Genomic DNA, 26193 nt, shown 5'->3' with positions numbered 1-26193 from the left:
CAATCGGTCAGAACTGCCTCAGAGGACAGCCAATTTTGGTACATTACCACAACTGCATTTCCTCTTCTCCCCACCACCCCAACCTCCCGCTGTTGGCATTCTCAATATTGAAGATGGTGCTGGATTTTCATCTTTAATGGCTGGTGTTGTAATTTCTAGGAGCTGAAATACAGATACAATTCTAGCACATTCTTTAGCAACATCTTCATGTGATGTAGCAATCTGCAGTTCTCAATCCTGATGCACCTGCAGGTGGTGGAACAGGGGAGCAAGGGATCCTCCACAAATAGGAATTCTTCGACCAACTCCCTCGGAATATGGTCCGCACAGTCTCCGAAAAATCAAGACACACTGTTCAAAAACAGTACCTTTAATGAGACACTAAACCAACAATTGAATTGCTCATAAGACGTCAATAGAAAATTAACTCTGGAATTAAAAAAATCTTAAAAGATATACAGCACATTTGAGGTAAATACTTAATCCTGGTTTATTTCTACCCCCACCCACCCTGGCCTTCCTTCAAATCAACACAGCATCAAAGTTTGGTGCTTTCTGCTGCTGTGTGAAAAGTAATAAATCTCTCATCTCCCTGTGATGGGCTCTTCCAACCAATTCTCAAATCTCCTTTGCTTTGAAGTCAGGGACAGGCCGGTCTTGTGCAGTGCAGTTCAGTTGGGTTTCTTGTTTCACGCTGAGCCCCTGGGGATAGATCACTCCAGTGTCTCTCTCAGAACAGTCCCTGCACCAGCTATACCCCAGTTACTGCAGCCCAACATGAAGCTACTGGGCAAGAATAGAATCTAAATGTGTCTGGTTGCCCTTTGAAAAAACAGTCCAGCCATTGAATTTTTAAGGACAGCAGCAAACATATACTGATTGCCCTCAGGCAGCCGTACGTTCGGCAAAGAGTAGGGAAGGCTGAGGCAGGGACAGAGGAATAAATTCATCGAGCAGAGGGAGGAGGAACAGCACCAGACTGTGGAGAGTAACAGGAAGACAGGGGCTGCGAAAGGACAGTCAGTCAGAGAGCAACAGAGTCAAATAAAATCCTTTTCCCAAATCTGAAACAGGGTGCACCAGGGTGGGGGGAGCTTGTCAGGGAATAAGCTGTTTTTGTGTTAAATCTGGGAGGGGAAAAAAGAGAGAGACCTGCTGGCAGATTAGAGACAGGCCTGCAGGATGGGGTGGAACAGACACTGTCCAAGTGGGTGGATTTGGGTAGTGGTGTCAAATCTCAGCATGGCAAATGCCACTACTATCCTAAAGTTCATTAAATATTTTTGAAGAGCTTCATAAAACGTACACAAACCCCACCACACATTACATGTCAAAATATATGTAAATTGCTGGGGTCTTTAAGACGTTTAGCCGAGATCAGGGTTCGCTGCACCCATAGAACACACTGTCCGACTCCCCATATACATCAACCTGGTCACTCAGAAAATTAAAAACAATCCTGGATGTTGTCACTGTCCACAACCAAACACTGAGAGGATCCCCCTGATCAGACCCTCTCTAGCCCCTCCATGTTACAGCACAACATCTCTACCTCTCACCAGTTGCGAAATGGGCTGAACTCTGGCCAAACAGTTAACTTGCTTGTAGACACAAGTTCAGGACCAAGTAGAGTAAATGCTGTTCCCCAGCTCACCACTTCACTCTGGTGAGTCCAACAAACCCATTTCAACCCACTGCGAGACTGGGACCGTGTTAATGTGGCTCCCACTCCCTCCACAGCTGCTGTCTGACCCATGAAGTGTTTTCATGATCTTCATTGGCAGAGACATGTCATAAACATGAGGCAGTTACCAAAAGAGAATTCAGGACAGACCTCACTTCTCAGGAGAGGAGGTGAACTCTTCAAGACGAATGCTCAGAACAAAAAGCCACGGCGGGGACAGAAAGAAACACCGATAGGGTTAGATGGAGGGGTTAGGGTTGAATAACCTAACCTACTTCTGGGCTGTGTACATCTTATTAAAACTCGATCAGAGCTTACAGAGGAGCGCAAAGCTCTGGCAGTTAGGTTTACAAAATAAGAGTGTTATAATCTATGTTTAACATTTGGAGTTTTGAGGAGGAAACAAAAAGAAAAATGAAAAGGAAAGAAAACATATGGCACACTGGGAGAGAGATGGCGAAAACCTGAAGCAATTATTAACAAGAACAGGGCCAGGGCTGAGGTTGGAGTTGATTGGGGTCCCAGTCACAGTGAAGGGGGGAGGCGTCCTCCGATTTGGAAGGACACCGCACTTCATAGAACTGGGAGTTTATGGCACAGAAAATTAGAATAATCACTGTCTAGCACAAACAAACGCTCCTCACAGAAAGGCCGTGCGCTCCAGGAGACTTGCAGTTTCCCTGAGAGGTGTCAATCTCCATCAGTGTTTGCACAAATCTAATGGTTACCCCTTGGGCAACACGGTCAAGTCTACCAATCCCAGACAGAGTCATGGAGGGGCGGGGGAAATCATACCGAGGAGATGGAAGTTTAATCATGGAGTGGCAGGCAGAGAGATTCCTTTACAGAGTTGCAGTGGGGCCGAAGCTGATTGGCCACAGAGTATGGTTGAGGGGGAAGTGGGGAGGAGCAGACTGTAGCAGCCAGGAGTTACCTGGGGACAGATGGCAGTCTCCTATGTGCTGGCAGTGTTTATGAAATTACAGACACTTGCTGATTTGCTACTCATTTTGGAGACGGTTGTTCAGTGGGTCATTAAAGGTGGAGAGAAAGGGCAGGCACTTCTGGGGTACCGTGACACAGTGGCTCTGCCTCTGGATTAATTAAAAGCAGGGTGATTTTTCTATCACAAGCTAGGAAGGAACTCGACACATGGATAAGACAGCTAGTGAATGTCCTCAGCTGCTCCAAGCAAACCTCGCCACGCTGCTGTGTGAATGACCATCTCCAACCTCTGCAAGAGCAGACCTGAGCCATTGGGAATGTGGGACGATCCCCACCACTCCCACCAGGTACAGGCAGTGGTGGGAGGAGATGGCACCAGAGACAGGAGATACCAGTCAAAAATACAGCACTTCAGTTCCACTAAACTCAGCCCACCTCCACTCCTTCCCCCAACTCCTCCCCACTTCATCATCTTTAAAAGCACAGTAAGGAGAACACAGAGGGTCCTGAGAAAGCCTTCTTTACAAACACTTCTCTCCTGCCCCACCACGCATCAAGAACAGCTCAAGGCAGTGAGCAAATTTCTATTCATAAGACATTTCAGTAAAATCACCTCTATTGTGTTAATTCATCTTAGAGGCATCATTGCAGGAGCTTGCTGGACTCTCCTGGTACACAATGCATGATGAGACATTATTCTCTGGGTTTAGCAAAAGACGCAGCGAAGTGTGTTTCAGCTGCTTGTGTTGTGTGCAAACACTTTTTAATTTTGCAGGTGGGATGTGGGCCATCACAGCCTCAGCACAGGCCCCCACTGACAGGAAGTAACAAACAGCAGATTGCAAGGTTGGGTCAGTGTGGGCCAGGTCCACTTCCCATTTTACAAATGTCAATCTTGGTCTTTGCAACTTCTGTTAAAAGGTCTCCGAGGCTGTAACTAATACAAATGAGCCGAAGGGACAAGGAACTGCAGGACAACAGAAAACAGTGCCCCACACAGGCGCAAAATTTTCAGGACAAAGAAAACTGAGAACTGTAAACATACTTCTGAAAATGGACACAGGAGCTGCGCAGTTAATTATAAAAATCACCTTTTAACATTACATCTCAGATTGGAATTTAATTCCAACACTTTCTGGTTAATCCATTCTCAAGCTGTTTTGAAAAGGATGAAGTGAAGCACTTGATCAGTCCACAAGTTTTTTTAAATATAGAGATATATTTTTCTTTTAAAAAGTGATGCTAACCTTTCGCTATCTGAAAATGCATCGACAGCACTTTTCACAGTGCACTTTGTAGAAAGCACTGTGAACAAAAGACGGTAGATTGATTTATACATCAATTTCAAAACAAAAAAGCCTTCACCTCAAAACAGGACAGATTCCATCTCACCCCCACCACCACCCCTCCCCTTCCCTTCCCTGTCAGTTGATAGGAGTGATCCTTGTGGATGAAGAACCCATCCCAGTTACTGGGCCTGGCTCCAGGCATTTCCATAGGCAGGAATTTCCTGAGGCCCGAAACAAAGCAAACATCTTTAAAAACTGACATGTTGCTTGCAGTTTCTCTTTTGTTTTTGTCTTGCAACACATATTTTATACCAGGGACATGGGCAGAGGGAAGAGTGTGAGGGGGACACAGAGATAAGCAAGTGAGAGGAAGCAGCGCACAGCATCAGTGCAAGCTGTCTCCTGCCGCAAAGTCAATTTACATTACTGCCTGCAATCGAGGAACCCAGTGAACACCTTCCCTCTGGGAGTGTCAGTCAGAGTCCGAGAGAACTATAATTTCTTCCGGGTCACACTGCGTGGCCACGTTCACCTGAAACAGAAGAACAAACACCAAAAAAAGAGGGTCAGGAAACTTGCAGAACACAGATACTCCACACACAAGCTCCCTTCCCACTCCTCACTGCCAGGGAGAAGGACCTACAGCATTCGAGATGAAAGGTGGCGACTGACAACAGAGGGGCAACTTGAAGAGCGGTCAGATTTTGGACATGCATGCGGCAAGATTAGGTGACGATGCACCCTCCCCCAGCCACCGGTATTTATAGCCACAAACACATTGCCTTAGAATGCTCACAGGGAGCACCCTGTGTGGCCTGGAGGACCCAGGGTCCATCACCCCTCAGCACCCTCCCCCACCCCTTCATCCAGGCAAGACACTACAACCACAGCTAGGCAAAGTACTCCTGGGTGCTTAAGGATCTTTGGGCCCAGTCCTGTACTGGGGTCACACTGTTAAAGGGGTGCACAGGCACCAAAAGGAGATTTCTCCAGTAACAGTTCAACAGGCAAGGAATTTCGGACGTGTGGACAGATTGGAGAGGTCGGGATTGTTTTCCTTGGAGAGGGGGCGGCTGATAGGGGGAGGGAGGTGCTCAAAATCACGAGGGGGCTGCATAGAGCAGCTCAGGAGATACTATTCAGAAGTATTTCAATTCTGTGTTCCACTAGCAGCAGTGAATGGGCAGCCAGCCTAGCCTCACCTGCCAGGGAATTTTACACAAAAACACAGCCACTGGCATCAGGCTGAACAGCAGGACACTGACAACCCACTGCCCGCTCCCCCCTGCCCACCCCACCCCTGTGTTTTACAGGAGTGAATGGTGAATGAAAGAACGTGGTGTTTTTACCCTGGGGTGCCCGACAGGACTGGGCTGAGAGCTGGTGACCACACTGACGAGGGGAGAGTCCGCTCGGGTTGAATCGACAGCTGGCAGCAGAGGCTTGACACCGACTGCAGACTGGGCACAGTCCATCAGTGACTCCTCCAGCCCTTCGTCAGACTCCATCAGTTCAATCACATCCACACTTCTGGTTTCCAACACGAGCAAACAAAACAAAGTGAAAAGAAAATGCGAGATTTCTTTCTTTAAATCAAAGTTGATTGAACAATTAAATCGCACTCAACTGCGGTCAAAAAAAGGGAGCGTTCTTTATCAACATCCCACACATTAAATAACATTTCCCAATCCAACTGGGGATCTGTATTTACTCACTTCTCTAACAGACATCCTTATGCTGTACTCTCTCACACAGAGGGTGGTGCGTGTATGGAACGAGCTGCTAGAGAAAGTGGAAGAGGCTGGTACAATTGCACATTTAAGAGGCATGTGGATGGGGACATGAATAGGAAGGGTTTAAGAGGGATGGGGCCAAATGCCGGCGAATGGGGCTGGATTTAAGATATTTGGTCAGTATGGACGAGGTAGACTGTTTCTGTGCTGTACATCTCCGGATAAGTCTCATTTACTATCGAGTCCCTGCCCATGTGATCCCAGTCCTGCAGAACCTTTACTGTAAAATCCAGCCCCTGATACCACAGTCACTTGACGGTCCTGCTCCACCCTCGGAGAGGATTTCAGAATTCCGACTCAAAGCTGTCCCTCCCTAAAGGGGTTACCAGCTGCTAGGCTGGATAGGACCACATACAACACAGCTAGGGGTCGATGGGTCATGGTGAAGAGGGAAGATTTATCAGTCAGAAGAAATACAGGCTACGTCACTGACAACTACTCAAGAGTGTGCCATACGTTAATGGAACACTGTCGAACATTGAATGATAGTAACCCAGGCGTGGGGCTACCACTGGAATCCAGTGACAGATGCGCACACACAGTCATTCAATTACAAAAACTGCACTTTCCACAGCGGCCTTACTGAGCGGTCATCTAAAACATTTTAGAATATCATTGATTGGACATGCACCCTGAATCTTAGCAATTAAAAGCAGACACACTTCAACAGTTGCAAAAAACAATTACTTGATGGATTAATAGGATCGACACTACTTTGAGTGATTACAGGACACAGTTCTGGTAGAATAAAGACACTGAATTTGATTGCAATGAGAGAAACTTGGAACACAAATTACTGGAGAATCTCAGAATCTATGGAAATCAGTTTCAGTGAATGAATACCAAAACTACTGCTGTAATAATAGGAACTGCAGATGCTGGAGAATCCAAGATAATAAATGTGAGGCTGGATGAACACAGCAGGCCCAGCAGCATCTCAGGAGCACAAAAGTTTCGGGCCTAGACCCTTCTGCTGGAAATCAGAAATCAGAAACAAAAACAGAAATTACAGCAAAAAAGTTAACTCATTTCACTCCACAGATGCTGCCAGCAATTTCTGCTTTTGAGAAGATGAGAGAAGCTTGCATAACACCACAGCTTTCTGTTGAAAACCCCAGAGGATCACAAGCGGAGAGTTTCTACAGGATAATTCTAGAAGGACAATTCCCAAGCAGTTCTGTCTGTCTAGGTAGGAATAATTCATTCCATAATACCCGATCCAGGCAGGGGTACCAGTGCAAACAGAATGTGTTAACTCTACAGTCAGATTTTCACGGTTCCTTGCTAAAGTACTTTTAAGACAACACAATGCAGAGATCTTTTGCCCCTCAGACTCAGCACTTTTCCAGAAAGATATTATACAGATCTGTACAGTCTAAACCTTTTAGCTAACAACTTTTACATCTGTAATAGAGTAGGTTTGTTTGCAATAGACTAGTTGAGGGGGGGGGGGGTGGGGGGGGGGGGGGCCTGGCTCACTTATTCCTGTTACTGAGTGACATACACTCAATGGTTATAATACCAGCTCCTGTATTACATTCAGTTTTGCAGCAGCCAGAGAGATAAAGAAAGAAATTTGTTCAGCACTCAACTTATTCAGATCACAAGGTGAAGTGGTTTGGACCAGTGTCTACGAGGAGCCAGAAAAGAACACAGGGCAAACTGTAGGACAGGCAATGAAAACATGTGAATTGTGAAGGGAGTCTCATTCTCAAACTGGTGCTGCAGCCCTACAGGGACCAAGAACACAACCCATCCACCAGGATCCTTCCATGTAATGGAGCATTAAATTAGCTCCAACCACGGCCAAACATTTACAACAGACACAGGATTGCAGGTGCTGGCAGAGTACAAATTTCGACATGAGCCAGTGTGCTCAGGCCACAAAGAAATCTCTGGCATATACCAACAACACCCCCACCCCACAACCCAGCGAGACAAGAAACAGCAGTTTAGGAACAAGACCAGAAACAAACTGGCCCACATTTACATTTCAGGGTGAACAGAGGTGGACTCAGCTCTTCAATGGGAGGCTGAGGGGCTGCAAAGGAAAATCCTGCCAGTACCCCACAAGGGGCGCTCTCCAAGTCTTTCACAGAAAGAGTGCGCACCAACATTTGTTGTCCTCATTTTCCTCCTGAAGCTGGTGGGGAGGCATTTTCTTGGATCACAGCACGTTTCGCAGGCGTTACATCGTGCTGTCCCTGTGCACAAACACTGAAGGTGAACGGGAGTATCCCAGCACTCTGCAGCTTGTACAGAGTGGACAGTGGCCCAGCATCTAACAGGTGGGTAACTTCTCAAAGAACATCCAGCCCCTGTAACCACGACATTTACACCGCACGCCCAGTTCTGGCTAGCAGTAACCTTCAAGATGTTGATATGCAGCATTCAGTGACGGTAACACCATAGACCGGCTGGATTCTCCTGCTGAAGGTAACTGCCTGGCCATGTGTGACATGAATGTTGTTTGCCACCATCCAGCTCTTTCTGTGTACAGGCACGGACTGCTTCAGTCTCTGGAGCATGGCTAGTAGAAGGCCCTACATGATCAACACCAACTCCGATTTGATGATGGAAGGAATGTCACTGGTAAAGCAGTTTATTTTTAAGTTTGCTCCTGCGATGTGGGAGACATTGGTTCGGCTGGTGATTACTGCCATGTTGTACCTGGAGTGTTATTATGAAGGGAATTCTAGGAATTTGACCTGGAATCACTGAAGGGACGGTGACATACGGGCAAGTGATCAGAGGGGTATGTGCAGTGGTCCCTTACCTTCTGGATGAAAGGAGCCACAGCTTGAGAAGGTGCTGGCTGAGCATCCTGTAGGTGAAGGGAGAGAGAGGGGTGTTGATGTGGTGCATTTCAGGCAGGCTGCTGTGTCCTGGGCAGGGTCAAACTTGTGAATTTGTGCAGAATATTCCATCACATGTAACTTGTACCTGGTGGAAAGGCATTTGGAGATGAGAGGCAACTCACCAGAAGCCATTATTTGTGTGGCTAGTCCAGCTGAGTTACTGGTCAGAATGTGAGAGGCAGAGGACTATGATAATGCCAATGAGTGTTTCTCTTGGAGATGGTGCCCCCTTGTCAATTATCAGGCTGTAAATTCTGTAATTACCACCCTGCAAGTTGCTAGTATTATTTTAGGTCCTACCTGGTTAAAACAAACATCTTTCAGCCAGAACATAGTTTGCACTCCCGTCAATGTTGCTGGTGTCAATGTGAATGACAGTGAATCCCTCTGTTTCTAGCCTGAAGCCTTACACCAGGGAGGTCCACAACCACCTTCAGGATTCTTGCTCCAGGGAGGGAGCGTCCACCCATGAAGTAATTTCCATTTCTCTCTCCTGCCCGAATGGGTCCCTATAATTGGAGAGTGGGGTCAGATTGCTTACCCTCACAGGAAAGCATGCACGCAGCTTGGAGGAACAGTAAGTGTTAAGACAACTACAAGGACTCAGACCCTGTGTGCAGCTGCAGTCACACCCCCAGGTCAATTCACATTCAACAACCTGCACTGAAAACTGTTTCAACAAAAAAGTGTCACTGAAGACAGACAGAATAGCCAGAAAGGAAGGTTCAGCTAAGAAAAGAAAATGATATACTGGCATAAAACACTCACTGCCCTCTCTACAGAGCTGCTGTCTGACTAAACAGTATTTCTAACACTTCTTGTTATTAATCCAAACTCCTGACTTGGGCCTTGTTGATGAGTCATGAGACTTACTCGCCACAGAATTCCTGGCCTCTGATCTGCTCCTGCAACTACAGTATTTACATGGATGGCTGTTCCAGTTAAAGATAAGCCCAGGGATGTAGAAATTGGGGGATTCGGTGATGGCAATGTCAATGAATGTCAAAGGAAGAGGGTTATTTCCTAGCATCTGTGTGGCACAAATGTTATCTGCCACCCGTCAGCCCGAGCCTGGATATTGCCCAGATCTTGCTGCATGTGAACACAGCCTGCTTCAGTACCTGAAGAGTCACAATCGGCACTGAACACTGTGCAATCATCGGTGAACATCCCCACTTCTGAGCTTACGATGGAGGGAAGGTCATTGATGAAGCACCTGAAGAGGACACTACCCTGAGGGACTCCTACAGGGATGACTGACCTCCAATCACAAACAATTTCCTTTCCACCAGATATGACTCCAACTATCAATTCCAGCTTTCTCCAGGCTCCTGCCTGCCACACCCGGTCAACGTGACCCTGATGTCAAAGGCTGTGCCACTCATCTCAGAGCAGAGGCTGTACATGAAGCTGCCTACTCCTGTTGAAAGCCAAATGATTGTCAAGGAGTAGCGTTATTCTTGCTGACACGGTATCACTTGTTGGGATGTAATTAGCCAAGTTTTGGCTTTGCGTTGTTTGGGTGTGTACAGGACATTCCTAAAGCACAAGTCGTCAGTTCCAATGCGTGAATGTTGTCAAGGCCCATAGCCTTCGCGGTATCCAGTGTTGCTGAATGTTTATTTGTTGTGGAGGCTGACTGGGTCAGGGAACTCACTTTATCAAGGAGGTGCAGGAGTGGCTGCATGAGGAAGCCTATTTGTTTGTAACTGGATCACCCATCATTACAGCGGGAAACATTTAGCATCTGCTAGAGAAGACAAGCCCTGGCTGGAATGTGAGAGCAGGAGGGGCTGAGCTGGAGCACACACACTCAGCAGCAACAGTAAAAGTGGCAGCTTGATCTGTGTGAACCTCCAATGCAACATTCCCAAACCCACTCAACTCAGACTCTCATAACACATGGGCCAGGAGGCCAGATACCACACCACAAATCGACACTGGCAAAGACTCTCAACAATGTCAACCAGCAAAAATACATCGGAGTGCTGGTTCCAAGTTCCTCAGCACTGACAGCTGCTGCAGACCGACCCAACATTATTCAATTAAACAAAATCACACATGACTGACTATTTACAAATCCACACCCCAACTCTCTGATCAGTTCATGCTTCTCCATCTGCTCAAACACTCTGCCCCTAACGACTCAAAATAAATCCTCAGTGCACAACCCTGTGAGTAAACAGATTTGACTAACTCCTGACCAGATGTCCTCCCGGGAGAGTTTAGCTCAATCTTGCAGGAACCTACAAGTAGTGAGCAGACTAGAAAAAGATTGTACTATTAACATGTTATCCCTCACTATAGGAACCTGCGAGTCTATCACCTCAAACCCATAGTTCCCTCATCATTCCTGACAGGAAATTAACATTAACTAGGTTTAAGAGAAATTAGAGGTGACACAGCAATCTGGAGAGAGATACCCTGAAAGCGTTGTGTGGTTGCAGTGTTTTTTTCAAAAAAAAATTTGCTCGTAGGACCTGGGCGTCAGTGGCCAGCAGCCTCTCCTGCACGCTCACACATTTCAATTATCCAGTGCCCGGGGGCACAGGCTGCCAACAGCACTCATCCAGGCTCTTTACTGAGCCCCATGGGAATGTCTAACCCCAACTGAAGAGCAGCTGTCCCCTGTTTGAGCACAGCCCTCTCTCAAATAAAACCACAGACCAGAGATGTAAAGTGGGGAACAGCGGAGAAAGGGCAGGGGGTTCATTCATTCCCTTTGAAGGCTACGTTTCAGTTTTGGTCAGCAACACTGAACACCTCACTATTTTGACAAATTAAGCACACAAAGCCTTCAGCAGTTCACAATAAAACACAAGTACTGAGCCAGCTGATCAGGATCCATTCAGCAGGTCTGCAGACACTCAGCACAGTCTGAACTCTGCACACAAATTTTTACAGCATATCTCTGGACCCGAATCGCATTTAGACAGCACTTCCAACACTGGGCATGTCAGATCCCCTGCACAGCCAATCAAGTACTTTTCAGAGGAAGGCAGGAAATGCAGCAGCCAATTTCTGCACAGCAAGCTCCCACAGAGATACTCCAACAAGGAAAGACCCACCCCTGGAAGTGGGCTGGGCTTTAAGCATCTGCCTGTCCTTCCTCAAAAATAACTACACCTCCCATCCCACACACTGCTGTTATCTACAAGATGCTCAGCAAAAACTCACCAAGGCTCCTCAGGCAGTACCTTCCAAACCCACAACCCACTTCCATCCAGAAGGACTAGGGACACCAGCCCCCTGCAAGTTCCCCTCTGAGCCCTTCTCCATACTGACTTGGAAATATATCCCCGTTCCTTCACTGTCGCTGGGTCAGAATCCTGGAATTCCCTCCCTAAGGGACATTGTGGGTCATCCCACAGCACACGGACTGCAGCGGTTCAAGGTGGCAGCTCACCCCCACCTTCTCAAGGGTAAGCACACAGTCGAATGCAGCCTGGATGTTAAGAGCTGTCACTCCCATCTCCCCTCTGGAGTTCAGCTCTTTTGTCCATGTGTGAACCAAGGCTGTAATGAGGTCAGGAGCTGAGTGGCCCTGACTCAACCCAAACCGGGCGTCACTGAGCAGGTGCTGCTTGATAGTGACACCTCCCATCACTTTCCTGGTGATCGAGAGGGGACTGATGGGGCGGGAACTGGCCGGGCTGGGTTTGTCCTGCTTTTTGTGTACAGGACATACCTGGGCAATTTTCCATTTGGCTGTGTAGATGCCGGTGTTGTAACTGTACTGGAACAGATTGGCTCGGGCAAATGGAAAGTTCTGGAGCACAAGTCTTCAGTACTATTGCTGGGATGTGTCCGGGCCCATTGCCTTTGCAGTATCCAGTGTCTCCAACCGTTTCCTGATATCACTTGAAGTGAATGCTGTAGACTGGGATCTGGAGGAGGCTGAGATGGATCATCCACTCGGCACTTCTGGCTGAAGATTGCTGTGAAAGCTTCAACCTTATCTTCTGCACTGATGTGCTGGGCCCTTCCATCATTGAGGATGGGGGTATTCGTGGAGCCGCCTCCTCCAGTGAGTCATTGCATTGTCCACTACCATTCACGACTGGATGTGGCAGGACTGCAGAGCTTAGATCGGATCCATTGGGTGTGGGATCACTTAGCTCTGTCTATCATTTGCTGCTGTCACTGTTTGGCATGTGAATGTCCCGTTTGGTGGCTTCACCAGGTTGACATCTCATCTTCAGGTACAGCCTGGTGCTGCTCCTGGCATGCCCTTCTGCGCTCTCCATTGAACCAGGGTTGATCCCCTGGCCGGATGGTAACTGTTGAGGGGGAGAAATGCTGGACGATAAGGTTACAGATTGTGCTGGAGTACAATTCTGTTGCTGTTGATGGCCCACAGCGTCTCTCGGATGCTCAACCTTGAGTTGCTAGATGTGTGTGAAGTCTGTCCCATTTAGCACAGGGATAGTGCTACACAACACAGTGGAGGTTGTTCTCAACGTGAAGGCAGGACTTCGCGATGGTCACTCTTACCGATACTGACAACTGCAGCTGACAATTGGTAAGGAGGAGGTTGAGTACATTTCTCCCTCACCACCTGCTGCAGACCCAGTCTAGCAGCTATGTCCTTTAGGACCCGACCAGCTCGATCAGTAGTACTGCTGTCGAGCTACTCTTGGTGTTAGACATTGAAATCTCCCACCCAGAGCACATTCAGTGCCCTTGTTATTCCCATTGCTTTCTAAGTGCTGTTTAACATGGAAGAGTACTGATTCATCAGCTGAGGGAGGACATTATGTGGTAATCAGTAGGGGCGCTCCTTATGTTTAACCCGAAGCCACGAGACTTCACATAACCTGGAATTAAATTCCCAAAATAACTCCTGTCTGACTGTATCCCACTGCGCCGCCCCCTCTGCTGGGTCTGTCCTGCCGGTGGGACAGGACATATCCAGGGATGGAGATGGTGGTGTCTGGGACATCGACTGTAATATACAATTCTGAGAGTGTAACTATGTCAGGCTGTTGTTGGACTAGTCGGAGAGACAGCTCTCCCAGTTTTGGCATTAACTCCCAGGAACAAGTAAGGGGGACTTTGCAGTGTTGATGGGGAGTGTTTATACTTGTGTGCTTTCTGGTGCCTAGCTCAATGCCATGTGGATCTGGCTGGTTTTAATTCTTTTGAGACTTTGCAGCCATTGGTCTATCCAAACAGCTTGTTAGCCCATTGCAGAGGGCAAATGAGAGTCAAAGATTTCTGTGGGACTGGAGCCATCTGTAGGCCCAGACCAGGTGAGGATGGCAGTTTCCTCAATTGTGAGGACAGTAATCTCAACCACCCCACCCCACTTGTCTACGGCCAAAAACAACCAGCCTGTCTTTCTCATTCCCCCCAGGCACTCCTTTCAATGCCTTTCATCAACAGACATCTCTAACACGTGGGAGTGACCCGTGTAAATGATGAGTGCGAGGGGGGTGGGGAAGCTCCAGCTGTTCTAGTCTGTGGCTGGCCAGTTCCCACAGGCATCAGTAGCCCATTGCCACAGAAGGAACAGAGCGGGTTTGCTGGCTGGGAGGTCAGTATAACCAGGGACAGTGCTTCCTCAGCCTGGAGCAGGCCTGTCAAACTGCCTTGATCAGTGAGAAGGCCCACCTGAAAACAGCAACGGTAGGAATCTACTTTCCCAGTGGCAATTTCTTCCCAATATGACTGGGGAGGGAGGGGAAGGGTGGGGGTGTAGAGTTGGAACAGAAAGTGCTTATCCAAAAGGAATTCAACATCTTTCTACTTACTTTGTTTCCAAGTCTGGGGCTCGCTTAATTCTCTTTGCGACCGGGGACGTGTCCAGATCGACTGAATTTTGCTTCTGTCCGTTTAATGCAGTTAAATAGAGGTCTGGGCCAAAGCCATCAGTTTCCAGAACATCCATTCTCCCTGATGTGACGGGGGTCCTCCCGTCCAGACTCTTCTCAACCTCCAGTATCGAAGGCTTTGGCTCAGAGCACGGGGAAGCTTCTGCACTGCCCTCGTCACATACTGACACATCGTTTGTTATTGTTCCCTCAACCACCACGGGGACAGTTCTGGGGCTCAGTCCGACAAGGGGCAGCCCCAGTTTCTGTCCACTGGAGTCTGCGTGCTTCCTCTTGGCCTGCTGTTGGGCTTGGCCCCCAAAGTCAGGTTCTGCCACCTCCTGATCAGCAGGAAGGGGACTGGCCTCTGCACTCCCCAGGCCTTCCTCGGCCAGGCAGGTGGGGCCTTCTCCTGTGTCGGGCTGGTTCCCCTTCTCAGCAACAGCACACGTCAACCCTTCGTCTGCAGCAGGGGCAGTCCCGTTCTCGCTGCTGGTGCCCACCCCTTCCTCACTGATCACATCCCACATAGTGGGAGCAGGAACAGGAACAGCAGCACTCCCCTCGACACTCGAGCCCACTCCATCCTCCATGGGGCACACAGGGACACCATCAACATCGCCACCCACCACCTCTGGCGTGGTGCTCCCACTCTCGGACTTGTCCATCCGGCTGGCGGGGCTAAGCTCGCTCTTGGAGCTAGCCTCGGCCTCTAGTCCCACTCCTCCTTCCACGTGGGAGCCTTCAGCAGACTCTGCGTCCTCCTCGCTGTCCTCTTCCTCCGAAGACTGGGCTGACTCGGCAGAGCCCTGATCGTCTTCCTCCTCCTCGGCATCGCTGCCTTCTGCTTTCTCATCTGAAACACAATCGGACAGTGTAGTTACTCTAAGGGAAAGACACTCAACTGATTTAAACTGCAGAGAAACCTGCAGCAGGCCAATAGGAAGCCTGAGCAATTATATCCCATACTCTGGGGAGGGGGTGTGTGTGCGCGCGCGCCATTTGCTGAAATATTTAGCCCTTAAAAGTTCAGCATAAAATGTGCATTAAACGTCAGCAAAACCTTCAGTTCAAAAAGAGGAAATTGCTTGCTCTTTATGACACTGAGGCTGCCTCACAATCAGGGAGTTCCCTCACCAAAGGAGTATATTGGCAGGAGCAATGAGGTAGGGAACAGCGTGTGAGGCAGAGAGTCAGATGTCTCTTGTATACTTCAGGCATGTTTCCCTGGGATACTGGCTGAGTCAAACCTCTCAGTCACAAGCAAGTGGGAAACAGCTGGGGCCCTGCAGTTCCTTTTCCAACTACCTCCCCGCACATAGGTTCTTCCCCCCCACCCCCAAATATCAAACCTATTGGCTCGTCAAGAATGGTCATTACAGAAACAGCACAAAGGGGAGGGAAGCAGGGTGGGTGGGGGCCTGCTCTCGACACTAAAGCTGTGCTTGGCAGAGTAGTATCAAGGAGCTCCAGCAGGACTGGAGTCAACGGGAATCAGGGAGAAAACTCTGCACTGACAGGATTCACACCCGGCACATTGCAAAAGGGCTGGAGTTGTCGGATGCCAGTCATCCCAATTTCAGGACATGTCAACAGGGCACCCCCGATATACAGACGTCCAGTTTTAAAATTTAAAGACCCGACCTATGAGCGGTTTCGGTACTTACGAGCGGCTGCTCTCCGCAGTCCTGAATTACGCTCGGACTTGCAAACAAATCTACTTGTGAGCGGACTCGAGAGCAGAACCCGTTTGTAACTCGGGCACTGCCTGCCCAACCAACTTCAGCTGCTCCATCAATCACTTCCCCCTCTTTTCCGCCACACACACACACACACACACACACACACCCCCCCCCACACACAGGTGCAAGACTGTCAATATTTCTAGTCTCCTTGTGAAGAAGGGATGGGAAGGTTAATTTTGCTAACACCTGGGTAAAGCATTCTGTTAGGGAACAGATTGAGCAGGTTAAATTCCTGGGAATTTTGCTCTAGAGGAATGAAGTTTGATTGAAGATCCTAACAGGATGAATGCCGAAGGGATGCTTCCCTGTGCTTGGGAATATGTGGGGCAGAGCTTAAAATTAAAAGGCTTCCCATTTAAGATGGAAAGGGGGAAGGATTTCTGGGAACTAAAGTGGTCAATTCAGAGGAATTCTCTCCCACAGTGTGCCATGTAGGTTGGATCACTAAACATACCCAAGGCAGGTGCTCACTTGGTTTGAATGGTGGGGGTGGGACAGGCTGCAGGGGACAAAGGGTGTCCTCTAGTTCCGGGTTTGGAATGGGCAAGGCACAAGGCACATCTAAAGCATTACGTATCAGAATACCAATACCATCTTGTGGTCCATCCTCAGCTGCCACAACCTCCTCAATCTTTGACAGCTCCTCCTCAATATCAGGATCTGACGATAGGTCCTCATCCTCATCCTCCTCCTCTTCTTCCTCGTCAGCGGAGCCACGACCATCTTCCTCTGGTTCTTCCCCTTTAGTCTCACTCACATTTTGAGCTTTCTCCTGCCCCTCCTTGATTTCATCTGTGTTTGTTTCGGAGGTGGAGGTGACTGCCGACTGCAGAAGTCTTTTCTTCTTCCTCTTCTCCTCCTCCTCTATTTCGCTGATGTCCTGGATCTCAGCATATTTCCTCACCACCTCATCGAGGCGGCCAAGAGCAACGGTCCGGTTTGACCGCAGCCTCTTCTCCAAGGCCGCGTCTGCCATGGCTGGGTCCTTCCCTGGGAAACAGAAATGTACGTTATACTGTGGCGCAGGGCAGCAGGCCAAGTTACACCAACAGTCTCTTTTCAGGGTCACCACGCAAACAGGTCATCTTCACCCAATTCACAACACAGCGCTCAGGGGAGCCTCCAACCCACTTCCAGTGCTAACACGTAACGGAAACAAGCTTAGTCGAAAGGAAGCCAGCTCACTTCTGGAACAAAGCAGCCTCATTACAAAAGGAAGGGTTGAGCAGGATGGACCTAAAAGTAACAAGGAGTAAGAGCTTGTTCCAGTGAATCATTCCAACAGGGAACTCGACAGGGCGAATGCCAAGACGTATGGCAAGGAAAAGATATTTTGTCAAAGCTTTCAGTCTCATACGAGTCAGGCAATGCACAGTAATCAGCAATACGAAGAGCAACAATTCATACTATGAGACGAGAGCACTAATTGATGGTAACATGGCAAATATACGAGAGCCCGCTTGCTAACCAGTGTAAAAGACGCCTCAGGGCCTTGACACAGCCGATACGGGGCGGGGGTGGATAGCGAGAATGAGGTCATTGTTTAAATACAAGGGGTCTCTCATTTAAGTCAGACACAAGGGGAATTTATTTCTTTTTAGAAGGTTGAATAACTGAACACAACAGAAGCATTCAAGCACCCAGATGAATACACGAATAGGAAGGGAACAGAGGTATATACCGATCCTGTAAGTGATGACAGGTTTAATATGGAAGGGCAAAATGTGTCAGTGCATGCTTAGTGGGCTGAAGGGCCTGTTCCTATTCCTTGTTTTATGTAGATATATTCTTGCCAAGCAAAGGGATGGTAGGTTATCAGGGTGGACAAGAATATCAAGTGGGGAAGGTTAAAATTTAGGTACGGCATGATTTTATTCAACAGTGGAGCGGCTTTGAAGGCTGACTCCCACTCCTAGACAATACGTACAGGATTTTAATGAATAATGGAGTGGAGGGGCGAGGGAGACAGGCACGAAGGTGGAGTTAATACCACAATCAGATCAGCCAAAATCTTACAGTGACAGAGGAAGCTGGAGGAGATGATCTGCCCATTTCTGTTCCTTTTCACAGGAGTTGAGAAACGCTCCTTGCCTTGTGCCACCTCCCAAAGGGAAATGTTATAATCGCACTGCGCTATGTCCCAGGCACAGAAACCCAGCAGTTCCGGCAGCACCAGGAGAGAGAAGTCCAACAGGGCTCCTCTTCGGAACTCCCAGGACTCTGCAGCATCATTCCTGCTCCCCTCACGGGCGACCACGCTCCGGTGCCGGGACTGAGGTCAGGATGGAGTGGCTCAGAGCAGACAGCAGCTGTTACTTCACTTGGCACTGAGCAAACCCCCTCCCCACCCAGAGTGGGATAAACAGACTTGGGGGTAACTGGTGGGACATATCCCAAATACTGCAGGATGAGCTCCCCTCCAACCGCCCCATCCCACCCTTACACACCCACCTGGCTTATAATCGTCCGTGAGGTGGCTTCCGAAGTTGTACACCAAATCAAGGTGCCGCCGCTCCTGCAGGCGGTTACCAACCTCTCGGAACACGTCCTGCGCCATGCTCTGGATCTGCCTCTGCCTCAGTCCCAGCGAGTGCTTGACACTGACTTTCTGAATGATGTTGCGGATGTCCTGGTAATCGGGGAAGTGATCCTCCTTATTGATGAACCTCTCGATCTTGCGGTTGATCTCGGGGTACCGGGTGCCAGTGAAGGCAATGCGCTGCTCGATGACGCGGCCCGTCAGGCTCGAGCAGTTCTTCAGCTCGCATAGCTTCTCGAAGATCTTCACCATCTTCTTCTTCAGCCGGTGCTCCTGGATGTAGGAGGAGTCCTGGTCCTCCAGTTCGTTCAGGTCCAGCTCCTTTTCCTGGAGCCGCTTGATCTCGTCAGCGTAGACCTTCAGGAGGTTCTCCAAATAGCGGATCTGGCGACGGGATCCACTGCCCATCCGTTTCTTCTTGTCAGGGTCAGACTGAGACACCGATGGGGAGGCTGTATCTGCCGACTGGCCATCAGCCTGAGTCAGGCACGCGCCCAGCTCTTTGCCATCCTGAACGGATGGAGTGCCTGGTCCAGCTGCCTTCTTGGAATTCTCCCTGCTGGCCAAGGCTAGTTTGGTTTTCTGAGAGTTAGCTTTCAAGGCTGTGCAGAGCTCGTTGATGTAAACAAACACTTTGCTTTTCTTGCCCTGGACCCGGGTGAGGCAACGGCCCAGCACATTGCGGAACTCCGTGGAGGCCAAATATTCCGGGAAGGCCTTGCTGTACTTCCTCTGCAGGAAGTGGATCACTTCCGGGTTCTCTTCCGTTAAAGTCCCACAGAACTCAACAAACTGCAGGGACAGGACGGGGAGGGAACAAGAAGGAAGAGTATTAATCAGCTATCGTAACTCGCCTGTACAGACAAGGCATTACAGGTCAAACACATACAGACCAAGGAGCTTCACTCAGTCTCCAATGTGTGTGCCACAGAGTAAGACTTTCCTCACTGCATCTTTATCGAACCTACCCTGAGCTTGAGTGTAAAACCTCCCTACCCTGAGGGCATAGCTGTGCAGGTTTTGGATACAGCTGCAGTGTGCAATGCTGCGATTCCCTTCTCATCAAGCTCGGCGCCTGCTCTGGCGATGAGGCATTCTGCCAAACGACAATGGCAGTCGGCTCAGGGAGCCATCTGACAACATCTACCATTTCCCTTCCCAACAAGGATCCAAGATGACCACGTACAGACCAAAGAGCATCCCCAAGCCTTGAGGAGACTGTTTCCTGGCTACATTCCCGAGGGAATCTTTGATTAAAATTGATCATGGAATCACTATAGTGTGGAAACAGGCCCTTTGGCCCACTGACTCAGAACATCCCACCCAGAACCATCCCCCTAATCTACACATCCCTGAACACTATCGGACAATTTAGCTTGGCCAATCCACCCAGCCTGCACATCTCTGGACTGTGGGAGAAAACTGGAGCACCCGGAGGAAACCCACACAGACACGGGGAGAAGGTACAAACTCCACACAGACAGTTGCCCAAGAATGGGATTGAACTAGGGTTCCTGGTGCTGTGAGGTTGCAGTGCTAACCACTGAGCCACTGTGTCGTCCTTCAACCTGCGCCCTTTTCTGCAATTTAAACAATCTGGAATACCTGTTCCCAAGTGGATCAGGGAATGTACGTGCCAACCAGCCACAACTCCATGCAGGAGAATCTGTTGTTCCTGACACTCGACATTCCTAACACCCAACCAGGCAACGCACAATGTAAAGCTGCAACGCAACGTCTTTCTCCAATAATACCCAAGCTCTGTGTTGCAAAGTACATAACGCAATCAAAGCAGAGCACAGGCCTCCACAATTGGAGGTCACAGTGCAGTTTGGGTAAGTTAGCTGTACTGGGCAGTGTTCCTGATAACAGCTGAACCATCCCTCCAAGTCTATCAAACCCAAAGATATATACACACACATATATATATCACACTACCCATCCCCTCACTTCAGAAGAGCAGTGCTGAGACAATGGTATACTGCTGGATCAGGCAAGATGTTGTGTCAAAGCCCAGTCTTTCTGTAATAGAAAATGTCCCTCAACAGGAGTGATACTCACTTAGTAACTTTGTTGGTGCAGGCAGGATTTTGCTGTGTGCCAAATTGGTCACTGCATTTAATTTACTGGTTGTATAGTTCTTTGGGATGAACAGAAGTTGCTCACCAGAAAACAAAATGAATCCCCAAGCTGGGAGGGCCGGAATATGCATTGCACAATTTCAGAATCTCATATGTAGGAAATTTAATGAGATTTTCAACGATTTATTAAGGACTGGGCTCTGAATCGGTGAAGAATGGGGGTCTCTGTGCAGAGCAGTTGGGTCAATGCCAGAAGTTCTCAAAAACAACTTGCATTTCAAAATCCCAAGGTGCTCCACTGAAGCATTATCTAACAGGATTTAGCACCAAGCTATCTGAGGTGCTATCAGGACAAATGACTGAAACCTGGCAGAACAGAGAAAGAGGAAGCATCTCCAGACTCAAAGCGTTAACTGAGTTCTCTCCACAAATGCTGCCGGACCCACCGAGCTTTTCCAGCAATTTCTGTTTTAGTCTGAGGGGACAGAGGATGGGAATTGGAGAAATTAAATTGTCAAGATTATTATAACTAAAGCATCTCTTCAGAATTGCTTGCCACTGAAAGCTGTGGGGGGTGGGGGTGGAGTCCAAGTCTATATTTAAGGCTGAGATAGTTTGAATCTTGATCAATTGGGGAATCAAGGCATACGCGGAAAGGTAAGTAAATGGATGCCAGAATGTCTGATTAGCCACAAGCCTACTGAACTGAAGAGCAGGATCGACCTACCCCGGTTCCTGTTTATGATCTATCAATGCTACTTGCCAATCAGCACTGTCTTCAGGGTAAAGACTGCACCCGTGCACTGAGGATCAAAATTGGGCAGCTTCTAAATGGGGAAGAGGCATCAAGGTCTGTGCATGCGGTTACACCCAGCCAAATATCAGAAAAGGCTCAGAATAGAATTCAAGGGTTAGGAAAGCAATGGTTCAGTTGAGTCCACATATTCCAGGAAGCCAGATTCAAATTCTGAAGACAGATCACAAATTAATCTTCAGCTTTCAGGGACCAGAGACAGTAAACAAATGGTTCACAAAATCTTTAAGATTTTAATATTTCAGATCTATTGACCATTCAGAACTGAAAGAGGGTCAACTGGGCCCGAAATGTCAACTGATTTCTTTCCACAAATGCTGCCAGACCTTCTGACTTTATCCCCAGCAACTTCTGCCTTTGTTTCTAATTTCCAGCAACTGCAGTTCTCTCTGCTTCAGGAGCAAATTTAGAAATGATGGCCAACTTGGGAGTTGGGCACAGATCGACCACAATCTCAGTGAAGAATGGAACAGCCTTAAGGAGCCGGACGACCACCTACCGTGTTCCTACCCACCCCTTCTCCAGCTGTGCAACCCTCTCCAAGGGACCTAATGACTGGCAATTCCAATCTTTCAATTTAAACACAGTTGTCTGTGTTTCTGCAGATCAGACTGTGATTTAACCTCATTCCTTCTTCGAGGCCCTTCTGAAAACCGGATCAGGATTTTTAGCCACCCTGTTCCAATTCCTCTTGGTAGTTCTGTTCATTTTCTTTTCCTCCCCTCAGGTTTCTCAGCACCTTGGGACGTTTCATATATTAAAATGACACTGTGCTGTGGACATGTACTTTCTCACAGCCAAGTGCTGCTCTCCTTGGATTTACAGGACCTAACACAAGCTTAAAAACTGACCAGGAGATTCAGGAAACGTGACAACATAAAAGTAACCATTCAAGCCAACAATCTGCAGGTCACTGAACAGCTATTATCTCACATTCACAGTCTTGAATGGAATAACAGCACACAGGACAAATCATCTATTGGTCTTCAGAGTTTCTTGAGCAGGATTTTAAATAGCCCAGCCATACATCCCAGATAAATATCCCTTCAGAAGATCGCCTCATTGTTTTGTTGCTTGAGATTTGGTGCAAGGTGGTGGTGGTGGTGGGGGGAGACTGTTCACAGTGGAGCTTTTCACAGCCCAAGGGATTCCAGGGGTTCAGTCTGTAAGGTTTGGGTTTTGAACAAAAAATATTGTGCATAGTGTGATCGTAATCCAACACAAAACAGGTCAAACAAACAGACCTGTCCTTAGCTATATGACCGAGTGATATTATTGCCCCTGAACATGGGGAGTTTGGAAGTGACAGACTAGTTGTCGACCGAAGCCTCTGGCCCAGGGTTTGAAGTCACAAGCTCCTGACTCCAAGGTCAGATTGCAGCCACAGGTAGAGGTACCTAAAGCACTGTCAATAGCAAGGGGTTCCACAGAATTCAACACAAACAGAACGTCCGAGAAAAACATTTCATTTATTTAACTTCACAAAAACAAAAAACGTTGACAACCTGAGGGCCCTGACTGCAACGGCAAGGGAACACATTTGCACTTTGGGTACCTGGTAAATGCTGAACGTCCAGATAAGACGCAGGGCAAGACACCCGCCAATCTGTCCAATCAACAAGGCTTAGCCCCAGGAGCATTTGTATCGCATTTCCATCTCTCAGCCAGGCTGGGAACCTTTCTGAGGAGCCCATAGTGGACAATCTTGTGCTTGTGGATCTGCACCCACTAGAGAAAAGAGATTCAGCGGATCAGTCTGGGGCTGGATTGAAACCCAGCAGGTCACAGAGCTGACAGGACGTATCAATTTAGTTTCTCGGGGGGATGATTTTATCCCGAAAAACCACTCGGGCCTCAATAAGAGCATGTTTTTTACAGTGCCGCTAAATACGTGCCAGAATTCTGACTTTGACCAACAGCTCACTCAACTTCACAATTCCCAAAGTAATCCAGCTTCCTGCACAGTCTGTGGGGAGCTGTTGTCATGCACAGATGTGTAAAACATCAGACGTCACGGCACAAGTAAAAGCACTAACCAGCTAAGTAGCGATCTGGCTACAGAAATAACACTTAGACAAACACTCAAATTGTACAATTTCTGCTACAAAAGTACATGCCGGAAATCACAAAACCATGGTCAGTTTCCGTGTGGTGTTCAGGCTTCACAAAATAGAATAGATTTATTAATTGTCAGTTGATTCCAGTGAAACTACTGTATGACAGTTCAATCTTGGTATGGCTAAATCGAACACACAGAACATTTCCACTTCCCCCACACATCACGCAACGCTTTGAAAATACACAGCAGCACTTTGATCAATAACAAAATGCTGCAGACAAAGTACAACTGTTTCTTAAAGACAGAAGGTGTCAATGTTTGAGAGAAGCACCTCTTGCCAGAGCAAAGGAACTCTTAAGCATCCTTACTGGAAAGATTTTGGTGGTGGTCCAGTACATATGGATCACCATTTTGCTGTATCTCAGGTTCTGACAATAAAAGCTACATACACATTTTAAAAACATTCCCTCACAAAACCAGTGACTCAGTAAAAGCAACATTTAAACTCACCAATGACAGCCAGTTTCAGTACTGCAACGTCAGAAAGCAACAGTGGGGAACTGAACGTTCAGACTGAACCCAAGTTCCTATCATAGCAGCTAGAGCCTGCAAGTTTCCACCCTGCACACCTTTCAAACTCCAAGTCAAGTCTTGCCTAGAGGAACATAAAACCACTTGTACTAATGATTCCATCAAAAACTAGCAGCAGTTTGAAGTCTTGTTAAGGTTGAACAAACCCATGGTGCGAGGTGTAAAACAGTTTCTCTCCGTGAGAATCGTTTAAAGAACAGACATTTAAGCCACTCAGCATCAATTTTTGAAAAGTATACTTGGTCATCTATCTCCCTGTTTTCTGTGGAACCCTGTACCACAGGACTGGTCACCAAAGCACAACACTTTACAACATTTCCAAAGTTACAACAGGAGCTGTAAACGAGCACCAGCTATCCAATAAAGAGCTCAGTCTTCATGAGCCGGCTGTAAGGACCCTCAGGTTTACCTCTTGCCTTTCTATTCTACTCTCAACATCCCTTGCACACGTATGAAAAACAAAAACTCCAGACATTTGCGCTGGGAACAAACAAACACAAACAAATGTGACTCATACCCTGGACACCCCTTCCGCTGGGTTAAGACACCCCATTAAACCTGCGATGTATAAGTAAGTTAATAAGTGTTAAGTTGTAGCTACTGACAAAGACACAGAACAAGGAGGAGAAACAGAAGAAAAGAAAGGGGAGAGAAAAAAAGGAAGTTTCAGTGGGGGTAACGAGGAAAGAAAAAAAGGGAGAAATGAGGAAGGAAGGGGGAGGAGAGGGATGAAGATTTGGGGGTGGGGAAGGGTAGGGGTTAGATCAAGGGGGGGGGGGAGAGAGAAGAGGAGATGGGGTGGAAGTGCAGCCGGGGGGGGGGGGAATGGGGATAGGTAGGGGGTAGAGCAGATCAGGGGAAATACAGCAGCCAGGGGGAAGGGGGTATTGGGAAGGTAGGGATGGGGGAAGTTGGGGGCGGGGGGGTAAGAGCAGCCAGGGGAGAAGGGAGCGGGTCATTGGGGGGGGGGGGCTATTATGGGGGAGAATGGGGACGGGGGTGTGAGGGGGTGGGGGAAAGGTGAGGGAGAGCAGCCGGGGGGGGGGAGGGGGGGGGGAAGGGGGGTGGGGAAGAAGGGGCGGAGTGAGTGAGTGAGTGAGTGCGCCTTCCACCCCCCCGCCCAAAGGAACGCCCAGGGCCCTACTCTCTGACACTGACCTCGGTGAACAGTCTCTGGTTCTCGAAGCGGACGAGCCCGCGCTCCCGGTCCCGCTCCAGCTGAAGCTCGTTCAGTCCCAGGCCCAGGGCCGGCTCCAACTCCGGGCCAGGGCCGGGGCCCCGCTGGGGAGACGCCGCCAACGGCTGCAGCCGGACCCGGCGGGAGCGCCTGTCGCGGGGTCCCCCGTCACCGGCGGTGGGGCCTAAGGCTTCGGCCTGAGCCTGGGCCTCGCCTCCTTCCTCATCCGACAGCAGGTTCACGACTGCCGTGTCGGGCGGCAGCGCCATGAGCAGCGGGCTCCTAGTGGGACGGAACGGGGTGGGGCGGATGTGGGGGCCCTCAGCGGCCGCCGCTCCAGCGCCGCCGCCGCCTCCCGCCGAAGGCAAACGCCGCCATCTCGAAACAAAAGCTGCTTCCCTCAGCCGCAGGACAACCGCCCGCCTGCAACAACACCAAACCCCATTGGCTCAATCCGCACCTCCCGGCACCACCGACACCGAAGTATCGCCCATTCCCATTGGCCTGAGCATCAAGCTCGCCTCCACGCTGTCGTATTGGTCCCCGTCTGACCATGCCCCCCAACGGACCCACATTCCATTGGCCTGCCGGGACAATCCCCGCCCACCACCTCTCCTTCCATTAGCTGAAGGTCGGGGTGCCTCTCACCATTGGCTGAGGCGCTCGAAGATGTCGTGAGTGGACAGCCATCGGAGGTTGCTCCGTTGATTGGCTGCAATGAGCGCGGTCACCGATTGGTCAACGTCTAGAACCCTGGTGATTGGTTAAGTATTGTGAGCGTGTGCTTGGGACGAGGTCAGAAAGG

The 26193-nt window shown here is 48.9% G+C and overlaps 2 protein-coding genes across 4 annotated transcripts in view; one reads left to right on the top strand and one right to left on the bottom strand.

Annotated features, from left to right (window-relative positions):
* Window positions 1–354: 354 nt before the first annotated feature.
* daxx (death-domain associated protein) lies at window positions 355–25822 on the bottom strand. 3 transcript variants are annotated; one of them, XM_048520111.2, is made up of 6 exons: window positions 25370–25822; window positions 18579–19458; window positions 16713–17117; window positions 14323–15238; window positions 5268–5448; window positions 355–4450 (listed from the first exon to the last, which is right to left on the bottom strand). In XM_048520111.2, exons 1-6 carry the CDS (start codon window positions 25655–25657, stop codon window positions 4391–4393), a joined length of 2730 nt encoding a protein of 909 aa, XP_048376068.1. In that variant the 5' UTR covers window positions 25658–25822; the 3' UTR covers window positions 355–4390. The 3 variants fall into 3 exon arrangements, with proteins under 3 accessions (XP_048376068.1, XP_048376070.1, XP_048376071.1); XM_048520113.2 differs by having other exon boundaries at window positions 16719–17117; XM_048520114.2 differs by lacking the exon at window positions 5268–5448.
* The window catches only part of LOC125446565 (large ribosomal subunit protein uL18A-like), a 12567-nt gene continuing 12029 nt past the window's right edge, over window positions 25656–26193 (top strand). Inside the window, exon 1 of the mRNA XM_048520243.2 lies at window positions 25656–26062. Within this exon, the coding sequence (XP_048376200.2) occupies window positions 25656–26062 (407 nt within the window). The remainder of the gene's footprint in view (window positions 26063–26193) is intronic.

The sequence above is a fragment of the Stegostoma tigrinum genome, chromosome 34 (genome assembly GCF_030684315.1).
Source record: "Stegostoma tigrinum isolate sSteTig4 chromosome 34, sSteTig4.hap1, whole genome shotgun sequence".
Taxonomy (NCBI): Eukaryota; Metazoa; Chordata; class Chondrichthyes; order Orectolobiformes; family Stegostomatidae; genus Stegostoma; species Stegostoma tigrinum.
Note: the sequence above shows the minus strand (reverse complement) of the source record. Positions and strands in the feature narration are given on the sequence as shown.